This window comes from Leptonychotes weddellii, chromosome 1 (genome assembly GCF_054177405.1).
Source record: "Leptonychotes weddellii isolate Sample4059 chromosome 1, ASM5417740v2, whole genome shotgun sequence".
Lineage (NCBI taxonomy): Eukaryota > Metazoa > Chordata > Mammalia > Carnivora > Phocidae > Leptonychotes > Leptonychotes weddellii.
In genome coordinates this window covers 61,141,214-61,163,711 of record NC_138369.1, presented here as the reverse complement: position 1 = coordinate 61,163,711, position 22,498 = coordinate 61,141,214, and the positions used below count along the sequence as shown (strand labels likewise).

The 22,498-nt window shown below is 45.4% G+C and overlaps 1 protein-coding gene across 2 annotated transcripts in view; it reads left to right on the top strand.

The window, feature by feature from the left end:
• Positions 1-22,498, top strand: part of GPD1L (glycerol-3-phosphate dehydrogenase 1 like) — a 77,784-nt gene that overhangs the window by 31,265 nt on the left and 24,021 nt on the right. For both annotated transcript variants that reach the window (XM_081825394.1, XM_081825404.1), the window contains exons 5-7: positions 10,318-10,430; positions 19,965-20,198; positions 20,718-20,824. In XM_081825394.1, the coding sequence (XP_081681520.1) occupies positions 10,318-10,430; positions 19,965-20,198; positions 20,718-20,824 (454 nt within the window). The remainder of the gene's footprint in view (positions 1-10,317; positions 10,431-19,964; positions 20,199-20,717; positions 20,825-22,498) is intronic.

Below are 22,498 nucleotides of genomic sequence, written 5' to 3'. Positions count from 1 at the left end.
CAAATTAAAGTGTGTGCGCTGCCCAGCCACCGGGTGCATAGCTGTCTCCTCACGTAGCCCCCAGCCACCACACCGTGCTCAGCTGCATGCCCCCGGATACCATCACATACCATGCCATGTGCCCCCAGCCACCATTACACACTGGGCCCAGCTACACCCAACCGTCATCACACGCTTTGCCCAGCCTCACGCCCCCGGCCACCCCTGTGGGCAGCTCCCAGCCACGGTGGCACTTCGGGGGATCTGGCATAGGACTAGAGACGCAAGACAAATTTTGCTAACACCACCACCCCGCTCCCAAGTTCCCCAGTGGGTATGTCCCCTCAGAGCTGGCCTGACTGGGCCCCACTAACACCAGAGAGAGCAAGCACAGCCCACAACAGGCAGAGAATCAGTGCCGACAACTGCACGGAAAGGAAAAGTGACTCAGACATGACAGCAAGACATAAGCAACACATACAGGATGCTCTCCTGAAGTGCCAGGTTCTGGTGAACAGGGGATATGCACTGCAGGGACTCCAGAACCTCCTCTGCATAAAGTCACTGCATGCAATGGAGAAGACACAGCTGACTTTCTTTACGCACAGAGAAAGGCAGACAGAGAGAGGCAGACAAACTGAGGAGACAGAGAAATGAAATGAAAATGAAAGAAGAGGACAAGGCCACGGCCAGAGATTAAGCAAAATAGTACAAGTAACTTGCCTGATAGAGAATTTAGAGCAGTGATCATAAGGATCCTCACTGGACTTGAGAAGAGTGGAAGACATGAATGAGATGCTTAATGCAGTGATAAGGAATAACAGCAGAGATAAAGGGCTCAATAAATGAAATGGGAAACATGCCTGATGGAATGAGCAGCAGGATGGAAGAAACAGAGGAACGAATTAGTGACCTGGAAATGGAAAGTATTCAAGATGAACAAAAGAAAGAAAAAAGAATTATGCAAAAGGAGAATAGACTTAGAGAACTCAGTGACTCCGTTAAATATAATAACATTCGTATTATAGGAGTCTCAGAAGAAGAGAGAGAAAAGGGGGCAGAAATTTTATTTGAAGAAATAATGGCTAAAAACTTTCCTAATCTAGGGGAAGGAAACAGATATCCAAATCCAGAAGGCACTGAGAACCCCCATCAAAATCAACAAAAGCAGGGGTGCTTGGGTGGCAGTTAAGTGTCTGACTCTTGGTTTTGGCTCAGGTTATGATCTCAGTGTCATGAGATCAAGCCCTGCATCTGGCTCTTTGCTCAGTGCAGAGTCTGTTTGAGATTCTCTCTCTCCTTCTCCCTCTGCCCCTCCCCCCACTCACTCACTCTCCTCTCTCTCTCTCTAAAACAAATAATCTTTTTTAAAAAATCAACAAAAGCAGATCCACACCAAAACATATTGTGATTAAATTTGCAAAATAAGTGATAAAAAAAATCTTAAAAGCAGCAAGATAAAAGAAGTCAGTAACTTACAAGGGAAAACGCATAAGGCTAACAGAAAATTTTCAACAGAAACTTGGCAAGCCAGAAGGGAGTGGCATGATATATTCAAAGTGCTAAATGGGAAAAATCTGCAGCCAAGAATATTCTATCCAGCAAGGCTGTCACTCAGACTGGAAGGAGAGATAAACAGTTTCCCAAACAAAAAAAACTAAAACTAAAGGAGTTTGTGACCACTAAACCAGCCTTGCAAGAAATATTAAAGGGGACCCTTTGAGTGGAAAAGAGAGACCAAAAGTGTCAGTATAAAGGGAGGAAACACAAAAGCAGGAAAAATGAACATTTCTGTAAAAAATCAGTCAAGGAACTCAAGAAAAAAAAGGATATAAAATATAGTAACATACCTAAAACATAGGGAGAAGAGGAGAAAAGAATATGTTCAAACTTAAACAACTGTCAACATAATATAGACTGCTATATGCAGAAGAGGCTATATACAAGCCTGATGGTAACCATATATCAAAACCACTAATAAATATGGAAAGAATAAAGAGAAAGAAATCCAAATATATCATTGAGGAAAATCAGCAAAACATGAAAGAAAGACAATAAAGGATCAGAGAAAATCTTCAGAAACAACCACAAAACAAGTAATAAAGTAGCAATAAATACATATCTGTTATTACTTTGGATGTAAATGGACTAAATGCTCCAATCAAAAGTCATAGGGTATCAGAATGGATTAAAAAAAAAAAAAGACCCATGTATATGCTGCCTACAAAAGACTCATTTTAGACTTAAAGACACCTGCAGATTGAAAGTGAGGGGATGGAGAATCATGTATCCTGCAAATGGATGTCAGAAGAAAGCTGGAGTAGCAATACTTATATCAGACAAAATAGACTTTAAAACAAAGACTGTAAGAAGAGACAAAGAAGGGCATTATAATCTTAAAGGGGACAATCCAACAAGAAGATATAGCAATTGTAATTATTTAGGCACCCAACATAGGAGCACCCAAATATATAAAACAGTTAATAACAATCACAAAGGAAATAATAATAATACAGTAATAGTAGGGGACTTTAACACCCCTACTTACATCAATGGACAGATCATCTAAACAAAATCAACAAGGAAACAATGGCTTTGAATGACACACTGGAACAGATGGATTTAACAGATATATTCAGAACATCCCATCCTAAGACAGCAAAATACACATTCCATTCAAGTACACATGGAGCATTCTCTAGAATAGATCACATATTAGCCCATAAAACAGGCCTCAACAAATAGAAGATTAAGTCATACCATGTACCTTTTCTGACCACAACACTATGAAACTAGAAGTCAACCACAAGAAAAAATATGGAAAGACCACAAATACATGGAGGTTAAATAACATGCTACTAAATAATGAATGGGTACACCAGGAAATCAAAGAAGAAATAAAAAGATACATGGATACAAATGAAAATGAAAACAAAATAGTCCAAAACCTTTGGGATGCAGCAAAAACGGTCTTAAAAGGGAAGTAAATAGCAGTACAGGCCCAGCTTAAGAAGCAAGAAAAATCTCAAATAAACAACATAAACTTACACCTAAAGGATCTAGAAAAAGAACAACCAACAAAACCTAAAACCAGCAGAAGGAAGGAAATAATAAAGATTAGAGCAGAAATAAATGATGTAGAAACTAAAAAAAAAGAAAAGAAAAAATAGATCAATGAAACCAGAGGCTGGCTCTTTGAAAAAAAAATAAAATTGATAAACCTCTAGCCAGACTTACCAAGAAAAAAAGAGAAATGACAAATAAAATCACAAATGAGAGAGAAATAACAACCACAACAACACAGAAATAACAAACAATTAGAAGAGAACATTATGAAAAACTATATGCCAACAACCTGGAAGAAATGGATAAATTTCTAGAAACATAAACTATCAAAACTGAAACAGGAATAGGGAGAAAACTTGGACAGACCAATAACCAGCAAAGAAATTGAAACAAATAAAAAAATTCACAACAAATAAATGTCTAGGACCAGATGGCTTCACAGGTGAATTCTACCAAACATTTAAAGAAGAATTGATGCATATTCTTCTCAACCTATATTAAAAAAAAAAAAAAATACAAGAGGAAGGAAAACTTCCAAATTCATTCTGTGAGGCCAGTATTTCCCTGGTACCAAAACCAAACAAAGATACCACTAAAAAAGAGAACTACAGGCCAATATCCCTGATGAACATAGATGCAAAAATTCTCAACAAAATACTAGCAAACCAAATTCAACAGCAATCTACATATTCAATGAATCCCTATCAAGATACCAACAACATTTTTCACAGAACTAGAATAAACAATCTTAAAATTTGTATGGAACCACAAAAGACCCCAAACAGCCAAAATAATCTTGAAAAAGTAAAGCAAAACTGGAGGAATCACAATCCTGGACTTAAGTTATATTACAAAGTGGTAGTAATCAAATGAGTATGGTATTAATACAAAAATAGACAAAGATCAATGGAACAGAAGAGAAAATCCCAAAATAAACCCACAATTACATGGCCAATTAATCTTTGACAAAGCAGGAAAGAATATCCAATGGGAAAAAGTCTCTTCAACAAACAGTTTTGGGAAAACTTGAGAGCAACATGCAAAAGAATGAAACTGGACCACTTTCTTACATCATACACAAAAATCAATTCAAATGAATTAAAGACATCTAAATGTGAGACCTGAAACCATAAAAATCCTAGAAGAGAGCACAGGCAGTAACTTCTTTGACATCGGCCATAGCAACTTTTTTCTGGATATGTCTCCTGAGGCAAGGGAAACAAAAGGAAAAATAAACTATTGGGACTACATCAAAATAAAAAGCTTCTACACAGTGAAGGAAACAATCAACTAAGCAAAAAGGCAACCTACAGAACGGGAGAAAATATTTGCAAATGACATATCAGGTAAAGGGTTAGTATCCAAAATATATAAAGAACCTACAGCACTCAACACCCAAAACCAAATAATCCAATTGAAAAAATGAGCAGAAGACTTGAACAGATATTTCTTCAAAGAAGACATCCAGCTGGCCAACAGACACATGAAAAGATGTTCAATATCACTTATCATCAGGGAAATCAAAACTACAATGGGATATCACCTCACACCTGTCAGAATGGCTAAAATCAACAACACAAGAAACAACAGTGTTGGCAAGGATGTGGAGAAAGGGGAACCATCTTGCACCATTAGTGGGAATGCAAACTGGTGCAACTACTGTGGAAAATAGTATGAAGGTTCCTTAAAAAGTTCAAAATACGGGGAGCCTGGGTGGCTCAGTTGGTTAAACGTCTGACTTTGTGTTTTGGCTCAGGTTATGATCTCAGGGTTGTGAGATTGAGCCCTGCATCTGGCTCCACGCTGAGCTGGTGGGATCTGCTTGAGATTCTTTCCCACTCTACCCCACCACCCCCCCATAAAGAAAATCTTAAAAAAAAAAAAAAAGTTAAAAATAGAACTACTCTACAATCCAACAATCACTCCTGGGTATTTACCCTAAAAGTATAAGAACACTAATTCAAAGGTATACATGCACCCCTATGTTTATAGCAGCATTATTTATAATAGGCAAGTTATGGAAGCAGCCCAAGTGTCCACAGATTGATGAATGGACAAAGATGTCACACACACACACACACACACACACACACACACACACACACTGGAATATTACTCAGCCATAAAAAAGAATGAACTCTTGCCATTTGCAACAACATGGATGGATGGAGCTAGAAAGTATGCTAAGTAAAATAAGTCAGCAGAAGATAAATGCCGTATGATTTCAGTCATGTGGTATTTATAAAACAAACAAAAAACAAGCAAAGGGAAAAAATAAGAGACAAATCAAGAATCAGACTCTTAATTATAGAGAACAAACTGATAGTTACCAGAGGAGTGGTGGGTGGGGGAAATGGGTAAATGGATGATAGAGATTAAGGAGGGCACTTGTGATGAACACCAGGTGATGTATGGAAGTGTTGAATCACTATATTGTACACCCGAAACTAAATATAAAACTGTATGTCAACTAACTAGAATTAAAAACTTTTTAAAAAGTTAAAAACAAAAACCCACAGCAAATCTTAAGGTATCTACTAAGAAAATCGAGATTCGGGGAGTTATAGTGACTTACCCAAGGTTATACAGCTAGTCATTGGTGGAATCAAGATTTGGATCAGGACTGTCTGACTTCAAGCTCATGGTCTTTAGATGCCATATAATAGTGTCCTTTTCAGTTGGTTCCTAACTCACCGGTGACTTGGGATCATTCCTGTGAAGGTACAAGGGCTTACCAATTTCTGTGCCCACCTCTGGAGCTCTTCTGCATGGAAAGGGGCTGGGTTCTGTTCACATAGAGATCCATGGGGTTTCCAGAAAATCACAGGCCAACAGAGCAGGAAGGAACCTCTTGTGTCATCCAGACCATCCCCTGCTTTACAGATGAATGAGTTACTTACACAAGATCACACAGGCAGAGGGAAATAGTCTTGAATCTGCTCTCTACCTAACACTGCCTTAGGAAGAAATTGTGAACTTTGCTGGCAGATCTCATTTATTCATCAAATTGTTTAGCAGATTTGAGCCATTTATATAAAATCATGAGATTAGTCAATTTTAATCAAATACAGTATGAAATAGCCAAGGATAGGTCTGTTGTGCAAACATCGTCCAGCCTCAATTACCAAATGGCCAGCCCCTCACGTTTATCACAAGAAGCATTAAATTTCTTATATAACTTATTTTCTATGCCAGCATTTTGAACAGTAAGAAATAAGGGAAAGTGTAATCTGTTCTTGTCACAGAAATTGTTACATGAAAAAGGAAAAACACATCAAATTTCCACATCCATTCTCCAGACTGAAAACATGGTGTTCCTCCATAATAGCAATAGCATCCTTAAAAAAAAAATTGTAATTTCCCTCCCTCTTCCCAAAGGGAATCCCTGTTAGCAGTTTCTAAGTATCCTTCCAGGGGGAAAAAAAATTGTCATATACTAGCCTATATATAGGTTTTATTCTTTCACAGTTAATTCTTTTATCCACCTGTGATTTTAATGTAGCCTGTGAAATTATATAATTACTTTTATTAAATTGGCAATCAGTTTTGGCAATCGGTTGGAAATGGCTGGTTGCCCTAATCATTCTGTAAGGCTGAGATACCCTCTCCAATCCTTGATTGAAACCAGTGTCTACCTATAGAGTTTTGGCTAGAATTTTTATGTACCTCTAAGCCATGTTCATTGTAGGAAAGCTTCTAGTTGGGCACATTAGGCTCTTTTGTAAAAACAAATGCACAGAAGTTATGTCTCTTGCCCTCTGGTTTCTGTTATCCAATGTGTCCACTGCCTTCTCTGTGAATTGGATCACGGTTGGCAACAGTGACCTGAATTAAATGAAGTAAAACATTGAAAGGAAGATAAAACCCAAAGGTGATATTTTCTAAATTGTCTTAAATAACCTGAACTTAACCATGAGGAAATAACAGACAAGCCCAAAGTAAAAGACATGTTACAAAACAACTGGCTTGCACTCTTCAAAAATGTCAATGTCATGAAAGACAACGAAAGATTATAGAGTGTCCTGGATTAAAGAAGATTCGAGAGAGACGTGCCTGCCAAATGCAGTAGGATCCTGGGTTGGGGGAGGGAAGGTTACCATGAAAGACAGCATTGCACTAATAGGCGAGATTGGAATGTGAGGTGTATATTAGATAATTTTCCAACGTTAAATTTCCTGCATTTGATAATTGCACGGTGGTTAATCCAGATCTCCTTTTTGATGATATTAGCAACCAAGATTCAGGAGTTTTAGCCCACTGGAATCTTCTGTGGAGGAAGAAGAAAAAACAGCCTTGTTTTCCAGTAGCTTGTAAAAATACTAACTGACATGGTGAACTGTGGTGCCCCCTTGTGGTGAGAGTTCCCTTCATTCTCGGGACTGACTTCAAGAACTGGAGACTTTCACGGTCACCTCACAAATATTTTTCAAAGCCTATTATGTATCCAGCATCTGCTAGATGTCGAGGATACATAAGCTCCTTGTGGAGCTTCCAAGCACACAAACAAATATGGAATCACATACGGAAAAGAGGGTTTGATGGTGTCCTATTACAGAGGTTGATTATCTCTAAAACTTGGCGTGAAACAGAAGGGAGGTGTCCCTGTCTTTGGTTCATATTGAGTTTGGGGCCACCCTTCCCCATGGCTGTTGGACATTACCCATTCTGGACCAGATGGTCTGGGTCTCTGCTTCCCTCATCACTACTTATGACTGGTAATAATACAGTTAGTGCTTTCCTAGCTGTGACTTAAAATAATAATTTTTTTAAAGTACACCTGAGAAAAAGTGAGATCGCAGTAAATCAAGCCCACCTCTCTAAGGGACACTGTGTATAATTTGCAGCCGCAGAGGACCCGACAGACCCCACCTGTATCAGTGGCCAATGGAGAGTGCCCTTCTCCCTGCCTGTTTTGTGTGTCAGATTGCTCATAGAGGCGTCTCGCTTCGAGCTGTAGACAGCTGGATTAGTGACCTGAGTGAGGGGCTTGTCTGTGGTGCCCATGATTGTCCTTTGTGTTGGAGGCACTGAGCAGTGGCCCATGGTGAGGGACACAGGAGAAAGACAGTAATGAGGTCACGATGTGGAGGTTGGGGGCTAGTTTACCCAACCCAGGTGATGAAACAGTGTTGCACAGAATCACCCACATGGTCTGGTGGACTGTTTGAAAAAGGAAGAGGACAGTTTGCTCAAATGGACACAGTTCTAATATTTGGAGAACTCAACTAAATAATAGATAATAGCAATGCTTGTAGAATAGAAAATGTGTTTCTAAGTGTTGGGTGTAGAGATTTTAAACATTTTATTATGGATAGTGTCTTAAACAAAAGGAGAGGCAGAACAGTGTCATGAGTCCCATGTATCCATCATCCATCTTCTACTCTCCCCTGGATTATTTTGACATTGTATAACTTACGGGTGTAATCGTAATTGTTGACAGTCATCTTTTTTTTCTCTCACTGGAAGAATATAGCTCTGTGATGTTTATTTGGGTTTTGCTGGTTTATCTCGCCACCCCCCCCCACCCCTGTGAGGAAGCATAGCATAGAGAGTCAGAGCATGGGCCTTGGAGCCATAGTACCTGGGTTAGAATTGGGCTCCGCCTTCTGCCATGTGACCCTGGGCAAGTTGGTAAACCTCTCTGGGCCTCCTGTCTGTAAATGGGGAAATACAGTCATAAGTGTGTGTCCGCTCTCCCCATTGTTACTCTATAGGACCTCTGTGTGCACTAATAGGCTGTTTTCACACCTGCTTCTTATTTAACCCCACAACAATCCTGAGGGTGCCATAGTATTTTACTCATGAGGAAGCTGAACCTGAAGTAGGTGAAATCAGAGGTTTGCAGACTTGTCTGTGGGAGTCGTCTGGGGAGCTTAACTGAGGCCTGCTCCACCACGGAGACTGATTTAATTGGCCTGGGATGTGGCCGGGCATTGGTATCGTTAACGATCCCCAGGTGACTGTAAGGTGCAAAGACACGTGTGGAAACACACTTGGGAACCTAGAGGCAGGCAGAGCCCCCAATACTATAGTCCTGAGTGAGCTTTCTGCCATTTCTGTGTGCTGATGTTGGCGTGGGAGCCAGGACGTGGCTGGGAAGGTTTATCATCTGGTTTCCAGGGCCTCCCAGAGCCGAGCCCCACCCCACACCCTCACTGATCAGAGCAGATTTCACACCAGGCATTATGCGGAAAGTTTTATTTGTGTTTGTCTTAGTTTTAATCCCAAGTCCCTAAACAAAACAAAAGAAGGGAAAGTAAAAACTACAGAGCCTCCGTCCCATTCCAGGGGCTGTCTCAGGGGACAGGATGTAGCAGTAGCAAAAACCAGTATTCTTTGAATGCATTTCCATCTTCCGCTGGTCAATGAAAATAGTTGTTGATGTTTGTATCAGTTCTGTATTGCCATAGTGATGCTAAGTATCGATGACAGAATCTCAGTGGCATACAAAGTAAGCACAGCTAACACCTGTGGGTCCCCTGGGGGTGGGCTGCTCTGGGCCAGAGTTGCTGGGCTGGGTGGCTCTTCCTTACGGGCCCAACGGGCTAGCCAGGGAATGTTCTCTCATTGAAGGCAGAGGTACAAGGAAACCAGCCTTACTTCTGCATGAGTGGGCTGGAAGTATCCCCTGGGTCATGTCTGCTCATGTCCTGTTGACGAAAGCAAATCACATGACTGAGCCCAAAGTTAAGGGGTAGGGAAATATGCCCCATTTGCTTTGAGTCCAAGCACTTCACATGGTCAAGCCTAACATGAGTGGAAGGGACTGCACTCCTCCAGTGGAAAGGACAGGGTGGGTGGTTTTGAACGGGAATCTGTTACAAATGAAAACCTGGAAGTTGCTTTCGTAAGTATTTATGGTAGCAGAAAGTTGCAACAGTTTTAGGGATTAAACACAGAAAGATAGATAAAATAGAACACATATACACAGTAAAACACAAAGCAGCTATTTAAAATGATGTAGCAAATATGTCATTGAAAATTATTCATGCCACAAAATGGGGGAAAGCAGATTATGAAATGTTACGTTGCCAATTCTGAGAAGAACTATGTATATTCATATTTCAGTAGGTTAAAGACGCATGCCAAATTGCTAATGATCGTCTGTGGTAGAATTATGGAATACTTTTATTTTCTATTTCTACTCCTGAATTTTCTACACTTTCTGTGATGAATATACATTACTTATTGCAATAAGAAAAACATTTGAAACTGTTAGATGTGGAAGTTAAGATTAAGCATTCTTATTCTTTCTTTCTAACCTGTCAATAGGCAGCAAGATAATGGAGAATGGCCTTCTCTTCAAAGAGCTTCTGCAGACTCCAAATTTTCGAATTACTGTGGTTGACGACGCAGACACTGTCGAACTTTGTGGTGCTCTTAAGGTAAAGTCGGCCTTGTTACTTCTGCTCAAGGAGAGGAGCTAATATGCCCGGGGCACTGTCCGAATTACCAAATCCAATCCTGAAGAGTGGGCTCTGTGTTCTGTGCTTGTACTTGAGAGAAGAATACTGAATTGAGAGCCTTGTGTATCACTTCCTGCTTTGCCTCAGCCTGTCCTGGGTGGTTGGACTTCCTCTTCCAGGCCGCTTTGCTTTCATTTGTAAATTGGGGGGGCGGGGGCGGGGGACATGTGGTGTTTTGTTGTTTGGGAAATTGGCAGCATTGCTATTTAAAAAGCATGGAGGGTGTCTTGATTGTAGAGTTTCACAGGGGACCAAAGCATTCTTTTTTCCCCCCCTATGAATTCATGTATTTCTCTTACACATTGTCTTGAGTGGGGAAGGGACTTACTCCCTCTGAATTATGATACTCCTTTGGTTTGAAGGCTTGGCTCGTTGTTCTTTTTAAAGGGAAAATAGTCTGCTGCTGACAAAGGCTTTTCTAGGAATAGTTTTATCTTTATCCGTAAAGGGAAATGGTCCAGTGAAAGAAGAAGCTTCTATTAGTCGGTGGCTTGGAAGGGTAGAGGGAAGAGTTTCCACACGGGCTCCTGACCTGTTCCACTCTGCCTGTGGAAGTCTTCTTGGTGGGGTGGGGGGGCCCTCTCTAGCCTGATGCTGGGCAACAGCCAGTGGGAAGCTGCGCTGCACTTTCTGATCCTTCCCCCCCCCACCCCAACTGGAATCAGCTGCCTTCTCAAAAAAAAAAGCCTCGGTGTGAATGAATGCCCCCCTTTGAGGCACTTTTGAGTCCTTTCTTTTGTAGCAAAAGCCGCTTTTCAGGAATTTGAGCACCTCAGGAAGGAAGTCAGGCAATCGGGCTTGGGCTTAGGCTTTGTCAGGTAAAAATTGCAAAGACAGAAAGTATGCCGCAAAGATGAGAATCCAAAGAATGCCTTCCCGTTCTTTCTCTCGATTGTACATACGTCCTTTTTTCTCGTCAGAGTTTAAAACCACTTTGTAGAATTCATATCGCATGTGTTTGTGTGGTCACGTGTCCTTGTACAATGAGGATTTTAAGAAGGAAAGCCAGTGAAAGGCTCGGGCTCCCCTGGGGGCAGCACACGACCCCGTTTTTGAGTGTGTGGGGGGGCATTCTTCACATTACGGGCAGGCCCTCTTACACAGTTAAGGCACTGGCTTTGGCTGCCTTGTGTGTTTTTTTGGTTGAGATTTTTATGTGCTTTTAATAGTCCTTCATTAAACTAATGACCACTTGACAGCAGGGGCATCATGAACGCCTAATTGCTCAGCACCAGCTTATGTTGCTCCAAAACAGTTTTTAAGTGACTGGGTATTTTTGGTGGTGGATGGAGAAGCTGTGAGATCCTGCCCAGAACAAAGAGGGCTTGGGGGAGAAGAAAGATTCTAGTTGGAGGGTTCTGGAAAAGATTCAGCTAATGGGACCTCATGCTGGTTTTGTGTCTGAACTTAGACTGGCTTTTCATTTTTGTTGGCAGGAAACCTATAAGTGGATCAGTGCCTGCTACCGGGACAGAGCGTGGCTCGTGGGGGGCAGAGACAGATGGGGGTGGAGCACCATTTATCTTCCTTCCTCTGGCTATCCTTTGAAACAGGATCATTTACCATCATTCCTGTCGGCTTGCATCAGAGCTGGGATTTTTTAAAACTGAGAAACGGGCATTTTTGGCTGTAACTGAGTCTAACCATTCAGTCATACAGATAAGGAGACAGAGATCCAGAGAGATTAAATCACTCAAATGTAGCAAATATGGACACAGTTGGTGTGTGAACGTGGGCTCCAGGAATCTTAGTCTGGTGTTCTTTGGTTACTATGTACAGCCTGCCTTTTTTGGTTTGTGTCCAGTTGAATAAAAGGAAGCCCTCCTTTGTCAGAGGCTGCCAAGGCAAGGACAATTGGACATCGTTTCTTTTATTACATAACTAATAGTTTCTTGTTTTTTCTGATTATAAAAGTAGTGCACATTCATTGTGCTTCACACAGCAGAAGGGTATAAAGAAAGTGAAAATCACTGATAATCCCTACATCCTCAGATCACCGCTGTTGATGTTTTTTCTAATACCCTTCCAGTCTTTTTAGTGAGTGTATCATATATATGTGGCCCCTTTTAAAAACAAAAACTGGATCTTACTGTTCAAATAGTTTGACATGTTTTACTCTTTCACATTAAATTAATAGTCTTTAGTAATCTCCATTCTAGCAATCAAAGAAATGTACACTCTTTTTTGGTGCTCAAAAACATAAGGGCATTCGAGTACCAAAAAAAAAAAAAAAGGCGAACAGCTCACTACAAGGATAAAACCAAAAAGAAAATGTAAAGGTTTTAGGCAAAATCATTTTGTAACAGTGCATTTTACTGCCTTCAGAATGTCCTTTACCTCTGATCTGTATTAATCTCCAGTAAGGGAATATCTTTTTAAAATATCCACTTTATTTAAGCCGAATTCATGTACATTAAACTGCATCTATGTAAAGTACCTAATACAGTGGGTTTTTGTTTTTTTTTTTTTTAAGATTTTATTTATTTATTTATTTTGAGAGAGAGAATGAGAGACAGAGAGCATGAGAGGGAGGAGGGTCAGAGGGAGAAGCAGACTCCCCGCCGAGCAGGGAGCCCGATGCGGGACTCGATCCCGGGACTCCAGGATCATGACCTGAGCCGAAGGCAGTCGCTTAAGCAACTGAGCCACCCAGGCGCCCAATACAGTGGGTTTTAACAGTTGTGTGCATATACCCTGAAAATCACTCCCATAATACAGAACATTTCCATCATCCCCAAGCGATTCTGTGTGTCCCTTTTCAGTCCCTACCCCAGCCAGGCAGCCACAGATCTATCTGCCTTTGTACACTGCAGTTTGCATTTTCTAGAACTTTCATAATGGAGTTGTACAGTATCTACTCTTCTGCGTGTGGCTTCTTTCACTGAGGGTGTATTTTTGTTTGTTTTAATGTAAATTTTAATTGGCACTCCTTACAGAAAAGCACAAAAATCATAACTGTAAAGCTCAACTTACCATTTTTACCAGATGCTTTATCAGGATTAGGTTTCATTAACAGAGACCCAAGATGGTAGTGGCTGAACACAGTAGAAGTTAATTTCTTTCTTACGTAAAAAATCCTGAATCCATGTGATAGCTCCATTCTACAGAATTCTCAGGGACCCAGGCTCCTTCCTGCTCACAAGGGTAGGCCCTTGTCCTCATGTTCTAAAATGGTGACCAGAGTTCCAACCGTCACGTCTGCCTCCCAGGCATTAGGGTGGGAAAAAAGAAAGGATAAACGGCACGTGACAGCTGTCCTTTAAGGCAAGTTCTGGGGAGCCACAATGTAATAATTTGGCTTCATCTCAATGGGCAGTACTTAATTGTGTGACTATACCTAGCTGCAAGAGATGTTGGGAAATGTTTTTTTTTTCTCCCCCCTCGGTCAGCCATATACTTGGGTGAAAGTCAGGGGCTCTTATGACACTGGAAAGGGAAAGTAGATTGGGGCATAACCCCAGACCCTGTGTCCCAGCCACATGACATTCCCTTGCAGGGCTGTTCTATAGTGAGGTTAAGCAGCCCTGATGTCTGGGCATATAAGTTTCTTCCCAGGGCTTTGGCTGAGATAAGCCTCGCTGTGAAGCACAGCCTCAGGCCTAGTGTCTAGCCAGGGCCGCTACTGGATCCCACTAGCCATATGTGGCTGTTTGCATTTACGTTCAAATTAATTAAAACTTAAAAAAAAAAAAAAAATCAAGAGTTCCGTTTCTGAGTCACAGTAGGCCCGTTTCAAAGACTCCGTCGCTACATGAGTCTTCAGGGAGTCTCAGTGGCTAGTGACTCCTCTGTTGCCTGAGCAGACAGAAAACATCTACATCATTGCAGAAGCTTCTACTGGACATCACTGCTCTAGGGTGCCCTGCCTGGTGGGCTCACTGTGGGCTTGTCCCTCAGCCCTCCTTGAACCTCAGCCGGGCTGCCTTCTGCAGAGCCTGACCTGCAAGCCGTAACACGGTGCCTTGCCCGGGGTCAGCCTACACTCTGCAATCAGAGTTTTCCCTTAGGCCCAGAGCTCTAGGAGCTGGCCTCGGGCAGAATCAGATGGAGCGCTGCCCGTACAGGAAACAGTGACTGCTGCCTGGGTTTCACTGGTGCCCTGTGTCCTGGGTGGTGAGAGTGTTTGCATAACCCACAGGTAGCCTGGGCCGGGCAGCTTCTCTGCTTTTGCATTCTTCCCACGGGGAGGCTAGGAGTGGAAGGAATGGAGTCCCATCCAACCCACCCCAGTTCAGAATTGCAAAGACGGAGCTTCAGGGCGAATGATTGCCTCTGAGTATTGCCATAACCCAGGAAATGGGGAAGGGCCTAAGCACGTCCATCTTCTGAAAATCATGGTATTTTTAGCCCCAGAATAGTTTAGAGCAGATTTAAATGCACAGTGGATAATGATAACTTTCACAGCTGAGCGATCTCGTAGGACATCTGCTCGGATGCTATTCAGACACAATCTGACTGGCTCAGTGTGTTTATTTTTCTTTTGACAGTGATAAGTGGTAGAGGGAGAGAGTGAGGGTTTCAAGATCCATCATAAGGCGATTAAACTGGATCGGTGCCCAGGGTCCCCTTGGAAGGGAGGAGTTTACCCTGCAGTGGCCTCCTGCTCCTCTCTACCTCCCCACCGCCCCCACCGTGGGGAGGTCAGCCATCTAGGGGAAACTGAGGTAGTCCTCATCCGTGTGCCCTGCGGTGAAGGGGTCACAGAAGGGCCAAGAGAGCGGCTGCAGTCCCAGGCCATGGGCACCCTCATCTGTCTTTTCTCTGAGAGCAGTGACACGAAAGGTCAGAAGCATTGCTCTGGAGCTCGGGGCTCATCCACACAGCTCCTGCTCGGATGCTTCCAGTGACTGAGAGCTCACTCCACCTCCAAGTCCTTTTGGTTGGGTGAGGTCAGCTCTTCCTGTTGGAAAGATCTTATCTTGAATCTGAGGTGGCCCCTCTGTGCCTTTCATTCACTGACCTGGAGCAGCACTGTGTGATCTACCCCCCTGGAGAGAACTCTGGGGCCAGGCAGCCTGGTCCTGCAGGTACCCCCCGTGTGACCTTGGGCCGGCTACCCACCCGTGTGTGGGGGAGTTTCCTCACCTTGCCCTGAGCATAACCATGGGGCCCACCTTGTAGGAATGTTGTGAAGATTAAACCAGTTAATAGTACTGGAAGCACTTAGAGCAGTTCAAGAAGGTTAGCTGTTATTTTCATTATTTCCCCCCAAAATCTGTTCTCCTAAGCCTACCCTTTTTACCTCCCAAGCCCACATGCAGGCCAGAGAGGCACTCCCCTTTGACATCTGATTGCAGAGGGTTCAGGAAGGTCTCCGACCCTAAGGGGGGCTGGGGGGATGGCCGGGCCAGATTTGCCACACCATGGAAGAGGCAAGGCGCAGGGAACAGAGTGGGCCTGGGAAGCCAGGCCCTGGGACGGCATCCCTCACCAGCGAGAGGTGTTCTCGGTAAGCCGCTGAACCTCCGTGAGCCAGCCAGGAGGCGAGGGACATGCGTGTCAGCGTTGTCATGAGAATTCAGAGGAGACCGTGTGCGTGGTGGGCGCACTGTAGGCCCTTCGTAAGTAATCCCTCTCTCCTCCTCTGTGTCTAGGAGCCCCTTGTTGGAAGGAAGTCATTGTATCTCTCAATCAGTCCGGAGACAGGTACTGAGGTTGGTTCATCAACTAACCTCCAGAATGGGTCACGTTGCGGTGAAGGGGGCACTGGAGACGGTCCAGGCGGCGGCAGAGAGCCATTTCAGCAGTCACTGTTTGGATCCTAGGCCTTGGCATGTTGCCATGGCAACTTCAATACAACCATTCAGCATGCTCACCCAACAGTTGGCCTCTTGGCCTCTGTGCTCAGTCGCCCTGCATGTCCCCAGGTGTCCTTTCGGTGCCACAGGACCGCCCCTGCTTATCTGCAGCCTCGGGGCAGGCCACAGCTGCACCAGCTTTCCTGGAGGAATGTCACCACCAGAAGGGCCTTGAAAGATTTTATCCATGCCCTGAATTTTATCCCCGAGGCCCAGAACGCTCAGAGAGGTGGAGTCATTGTCCCAAGGTCGCACAGCAAGGAGGCAGAGAGAGAACCGCAGGCCGGAGGCCACCCGGCTAGCAGTGCATGTGCTTCCAGTGTCTCCCCCTGGCTTCCTTCGTCCAGCGGCTCTGCCAGAGGGGTGTTTGGGTCTGTCTGGACCCAGCCCTTGGGGGTTCGTACCATCCCCGGTTCGCCGTTGCATCGTGCCCCACCTAAAAGGTTAGGGGGTTGTTTCACCCCTCAGCATCTCGGGGCTCCTTCCCCACCGCCTCTCCCCTCTCCTCTTCACATGAGGCTGCCAGAGCCTAAGAGTGTGCCAAGCTAGGAGCTGCCCGCTTCCTGCATCAGTGAGCATGCGCAGCAGGTGCCTGGTGAGGGATGGGTGCTGTCGGGGGCTGATCAAACCCAGAGCTTCTATTAGCTGCGTGGGCAGGAAGGGGTTGGGAGGCTTCTGCAGGTACAGACAGAAGTTAGTACCGTAGGAAAACACAGGCTCTCTGCTCGGGCCATGAATGCAGAAGACCCGATTCCTCGTCAGCTCTACCTGCAGCTGTGGGCCGCGGGGTCTACATGGAGTCTGGCCTTTGTAAGGGGGAGGGTGATCCACCTGGAAGCTACTTTGTTGGTCTGTTAGAACAGCCCATAACCTCACTGGGAGACCCTCTAGAGCACAGAAAGAGAGCGAATTTGTCTAAAATTTGCACGTGCTCATGCCAGCTTTCTGATCATTTTTTAGAGAATTGTTTTACTCTTCCCTTTCCATGTCAATAGCCACGAGAATAGCCAGCAACCAGAGTAAGCCCTGGGATTATTCCCGAGGAAGAGAACAAGATAGATTCCGGGCCCCCTCCACTCCCATCCCCTGTTCTAGGCCTCTTCATTCTGCCCTCGAAGCTTGGAAGAGAGGGTGCTGTTTTATTGGTGTATTGGAAGTAGACAAAAGCTTCAGCTGGGCTCAGTGGTTTTTCATCTGCAATGGCTTTGTGTCTTTGGTCTCCTGGTGAGCGATTGCTGTGTTTAAATGGCCAGCTCTGTTTCTCGGGGTGAGCCTGGCCACATCAGTGCTGCATTTGATGTATTTTATTAGAAACTGCATATCAACCAGAGAAGACATTTTTCCTCCCCGGTTTGTTCTGTTTTTAACCGCATCCGTCAAATTCTATAGGCCTGATGTTTTGAGAGAGCATTCTTTCATTAATAAAAAAACACTTTTTCTTTTTTTTTTTTTGGAGGAAAAGATGTGCTTATTTCATCTCCTATTCGTTACCAATTAGCTTCATATTTTAAGGTCTCTCCATGCACAAATTCATCAGTAGCCACCAGGTAGTATGGAAAAATGCTAGTGGGGTTAGACAGAGGCAAAATACTTGCATTTTCCCTGGCGTCGAGCGCTCTCGGTGCAGGAGCCGGTCACGTGGGCAGGGCTAGGAGCCTGGGGACTTGCCTGAAGTCCCAAATGAGTGGGTACATGCAGATATTACTTGTCATATGTGGTTGTTTGGTTTTCCACGGGATTTGAGGCCCAGCTCAGACGCCCCTTCCTCGGTGCAGGCTTCCCTGCTCTGAAATGAAGCTTGTGGCCCCTGTCACCCCTCCGCTCGCTCTCATCCTTGATGCGCTTTGTGGTCTCTTAGGCCAACTGTATTGTCAGCTCTTCGGGGACAAGCTCTGTGTCTCATTCTGTCTTGGTAGCTCCTCCCTGGGGGCACCCTCAGCCCCCACGTGCCCCGGCACCACCCTCTGGGCCCTGTGTAGAGGTTCCCACACAGGGCATGCTTAGTACACACAGGTTGAAATGAAAATCAGATTCTCAGTCCCTCTTGCGGGATATCCTTTTCTGCCCAGGCTATAATTATGGGCACCCTTTTATTTTCCTATTAGGCCAGCGGTTGGCACAACTTTTTCTGTAAGGGCCACATAGGAAACGCTGTGGGCTTTGTGGCCCATACGGGCTATGTGGCAAGTACTCAGATCTGCTGTTAACAGCACCAAGGTAACCACAGATGGTGCGCAAACGAGCAGGGGGGCCTGGCCTCCAGGTCATTTACAGAAAGAGGCAGTTGGCCCTTAGTGTGCTGATCCCTGAACCAGATTGCCAGCTTCTGAAGAGGCAGCTCTCGGTCTTATCTGCCTTGGGTGTAGCAGAGGGCCCTGGGAGAGCGGGGTGGGGCTGGGGGGCCCACGAATGCTTGTATAGGGGTAATTAAGTGAAACAAAAGGCCGAAACTTGAACAGCACATTTGCAGACATACTGACCCAGCAACGCCACTCCCAGGCACACACCCAACAGAAATGCCTGCGTGTGGTCACCCAGGGCCACCCAGCCTGGCCACAGCAGCACCATTTGCAGTGGCCCCAAACTGGGAACTACCCAGTTTGGCAAGAGAATGGCTGAAAAAAAAACATGGTACTGTATTCACCCAGTAGAATGCAAGGAGCGCTGGGTGTTCTATGCAACTGATGAATCCCTGAACTCTACCTCTCTGAAACTAATACTACATGATAAGTTAATTCCATTTATTTATTTATAAAAGATTTTATTTATTTATTTGACAGAGAGAGAGGGAACACAAGCAGGGGGAGTGGGAGAGGGAGAAGCAGGCTCCCCACTGAGCAGGGAGCCCAATGCGGGGCTCGATCCCAGGAATCTGGGATCATGACCCGAGCCGAAGGCAGGTGCTTCACTGACTGAGCCACCCAGGCGTCCCTCCGTTTAAATAAAATAAAATAAAATAAGAATGCAATGCAGCAATGAAAATAAATGTGCCATATGTAAAAATACAGCTAAAACTCATAAACATGATGTCGAAATGAGACAAGGAGACACCAATGATTGCATTCGATTCTAATATAAAATTTAAAGACAGGTGAAGCAAATCTATGTTGTTAGAAGAGTGGTTACCTTTGTGTGGGGGTGGTGACTGGGAGGGGGTGTGAGGGTGGCTTTCTGGGGCACTGGTTATGTTCTGTTTCTCAACCAGGGTGCTGGTTCCCAGGGTGTGTTCAGTTTGTGAGAATATCACCAAGCCGTATATTTATGACCTGCATACCTTTCCATGTGAATGTTGTCATTCAATCAGGCATTCGATTAAAGAAAAAAAGGAAAGAGGCAGTTTGTCCAAACAGTATTTGACCAGAGCCTACAGTCAGCCATTCTAATTCTCCGGCTGATGCTCCCCAACAGCAGCTTCCTCCTGACCCCGGACCTGGGCTCTTGGGTTCCTCTGAACGGGAACGTAGAAGCCTGGCGCCTTCTTTCACTCTGGCGGTCAGGGTGCAAGAGCAGAAGCTGGGGCGGTGCGGGGGCCAGTGGAGCGTTCTGAGCGTGGGCCAGGGGCCCTGCCCCTCCCCCGTTCCCCCCAACCTTCCAGTAGCCTTGTCTGCGGCGGGCGTGTGACGGGCATCCCGGGGCTTCCTTGTCGCCTTCATAGAACATTGTAGCGGTGGGAGCCGGGTTCTGCGACGGCCTCCACAGCGGGGACAACACCAAAGCTGCCGTCATCCGCCTGGGGCTCATGGAAATGATCGCCTTCTCCAAGATCTTCTGCAAGGGCCAGGTGTCCACGGCCACCTTCCTGGAGAGCTGCGGCGTGGCTGACCTCATCACCACCTGCTACGGAGGCCGGAACCGCAGGGTGGCCGAGGCGTTTGCCAGAACCGGGAAGGTAGCCCCTGGCCTGTCCTAACCCTCCCCCCAACCCGCCCGTCCGTCCATCCGCCCTCATTGAGAGCCCTGGGCTGGGGCGAGCCCTTGCTGGGCGTATCCCGCTAACACCTGTCTGTTTTCGCTTAAAAGTACTAATGCCCAAGCGCTCTAGCTTGTAGGTCTCTCTTTCCCTGGTTTACAGCCGAGGATGGCAGCTTCCCTCCGCCACTGTCCTCTTGAAATAAGTGATTCTGTGGTCTTTTCTTTTCCCAAAGATTGATTTATTTGAGAGAGAGCACATGCGCACATGCGCGCATGTGCTCACACACGTGCCCAGTCGGGGAGGGGTAGGAGCAGAGGGAGAGAGAATGTCAAGCAGACTCTGCTCTCAGCACGGAGCCCAACCTGGGGCTCCATCTCACGAGCCTGAGATCCCCACGACCTGAGCCGAAACCAAGAGTCAGACACTTAACTCACTGCGCCAGCCAGGCGTCCCCACTCTAGTCTTTACAATAGTGTTTTCATCCTTGTTTTTAAGACCATCGAAGAATTGGAGAAGGAGATGCTGAATGGACAGAAGCTCCAAGGACCTCAGACGTCTGCTGAAGTGTACCGGATCCTGAAACAGAAGGGGCTAGTCGACAAGTAAGTCCCCCACACTGTCCCTGTGACCAGAGGGCCACCCCCTGCTTCCCTCATGACCACCAGCCCAGTCAGTGCACATGGGCACAGCTGTGTGCAGAACTCCACTGGAATAGTTCCGCCCTCATGTGATGTGAACATCTGTGGCAGGAAACTTCTTCCTGCCCTGAAAATGAGTGTTGACACAGAACCAAGCTCAGCTTCAGGGGGAAGAACTCAATTTTTTTTTTTTTTTTTGAGAGAGAGAGAGAGAAAGAGAGTGTGCACACACACAAGAGAGCAAGCAGGGAGGTTGGCGGGCGGCGGGGGGGAGGGGGGGAGTAGGCAGGCAGGGCAGAGAGAGAAAGAAAATCTTAAGCGGGCTCCATGCCCAGTGCAGAGCCTAACACAGGGCTCGATCCCACGACCCTGAGATCATGACCTGAGCCGAAACCAAGAGTCGGATGCTTAACCAACTGAGCCTCCCAGGTGCCCCAAGAACTCAATTCTCTAAAGCATGTTACAAAACATGAAGTTTGAGGTCCTGGTTTATCCTGCAGGGTGTCTGGTTAAGAGCTACATGTCATAAGTTTTAAATTAAAAAAAAAGATTACCTTGTTATTTGTTATAAAAAGATAGTCTTGTTAATAAAAGGTCAGACAATTCGGAAAAGAAGAAGGTACAAGTTACCCCAGAATTCTACCACTAGCAATGACCTGCGTTAAGGTTTGCTGAGCAGCTTTGCAGTCTCTGTGTCCTGTGGATGGATGGGTGCCTCTAGCCTCCACTGCCCTTCCGGGATGGTCAGCTGCTAAAGGTGGGCTGGGGACAGCCTGATTTGCCACCTGATTGAGGGAATAAACCCCATAGCACCACAAAGCTGCCAACCTCTCTGCGGTTGCCAGGTGGCCCTTTATCTCGCTCATTTGCTGAGCCTTCTTCCGTAACCACGAGGCCAATGACACCATCTAATAACTGCGTACACAGCATATTCTGTGTATCCTTCACTCTTCGGGAGGGAGGGGGGAGGTTTGCTTGCCTGGGAGAGGAGGGGGCTGGGCAGCTGTGGGGACACTGCCAGGTGTGGCCATTCCGGAGCACACACTTCTCCCTGAGCCGGTGATGGTTATAGACATGTTGGCTGGTTCTCTGGTGTGTCTCCTTCCTGCTCTTCGGCTCAGTCCAGATGTCTGCTAGTCCCAACCACCCACCTTTACCTCCCCTTCACCCAGCTCTCCTCCTCTCTGGACCACTACACACTGATCAGCCACAGAGTGCCCTATGGAAAGTTGAAAAGGAGGGAGGACAGGACATTCGTCTTCCTTCTTTAATTTGCATTTTATTTTTCTGAAATGGCTTTCAGAACCAGCCAGGCAGAGATGGAAGTCATAAACAGGCCTCCAGAGGAGGAGAATTACCTTTAAATTGTGGCTAAAAGGAAAACACCTCCAGTGGGCATGGTTTTCCTTACATACTTAAGGGCAAACAGCGATGTGTTTGTGTGTGGTGGGGCTACTTTAATGACCGTTATCAGGAGTTTTTTTAAGTCTTAAGAAAATACTTGGGTGTTTGTGGATGCTGATGATCTCCTAATCACGGTTTTAAAGTGCCATCTGTCCACTACCATGGGGCATATTTGATAGGATCCTATGAATGGATGAGTCTGTGTTCATCGTGGAACTTGGGGAGGCTGTGGAT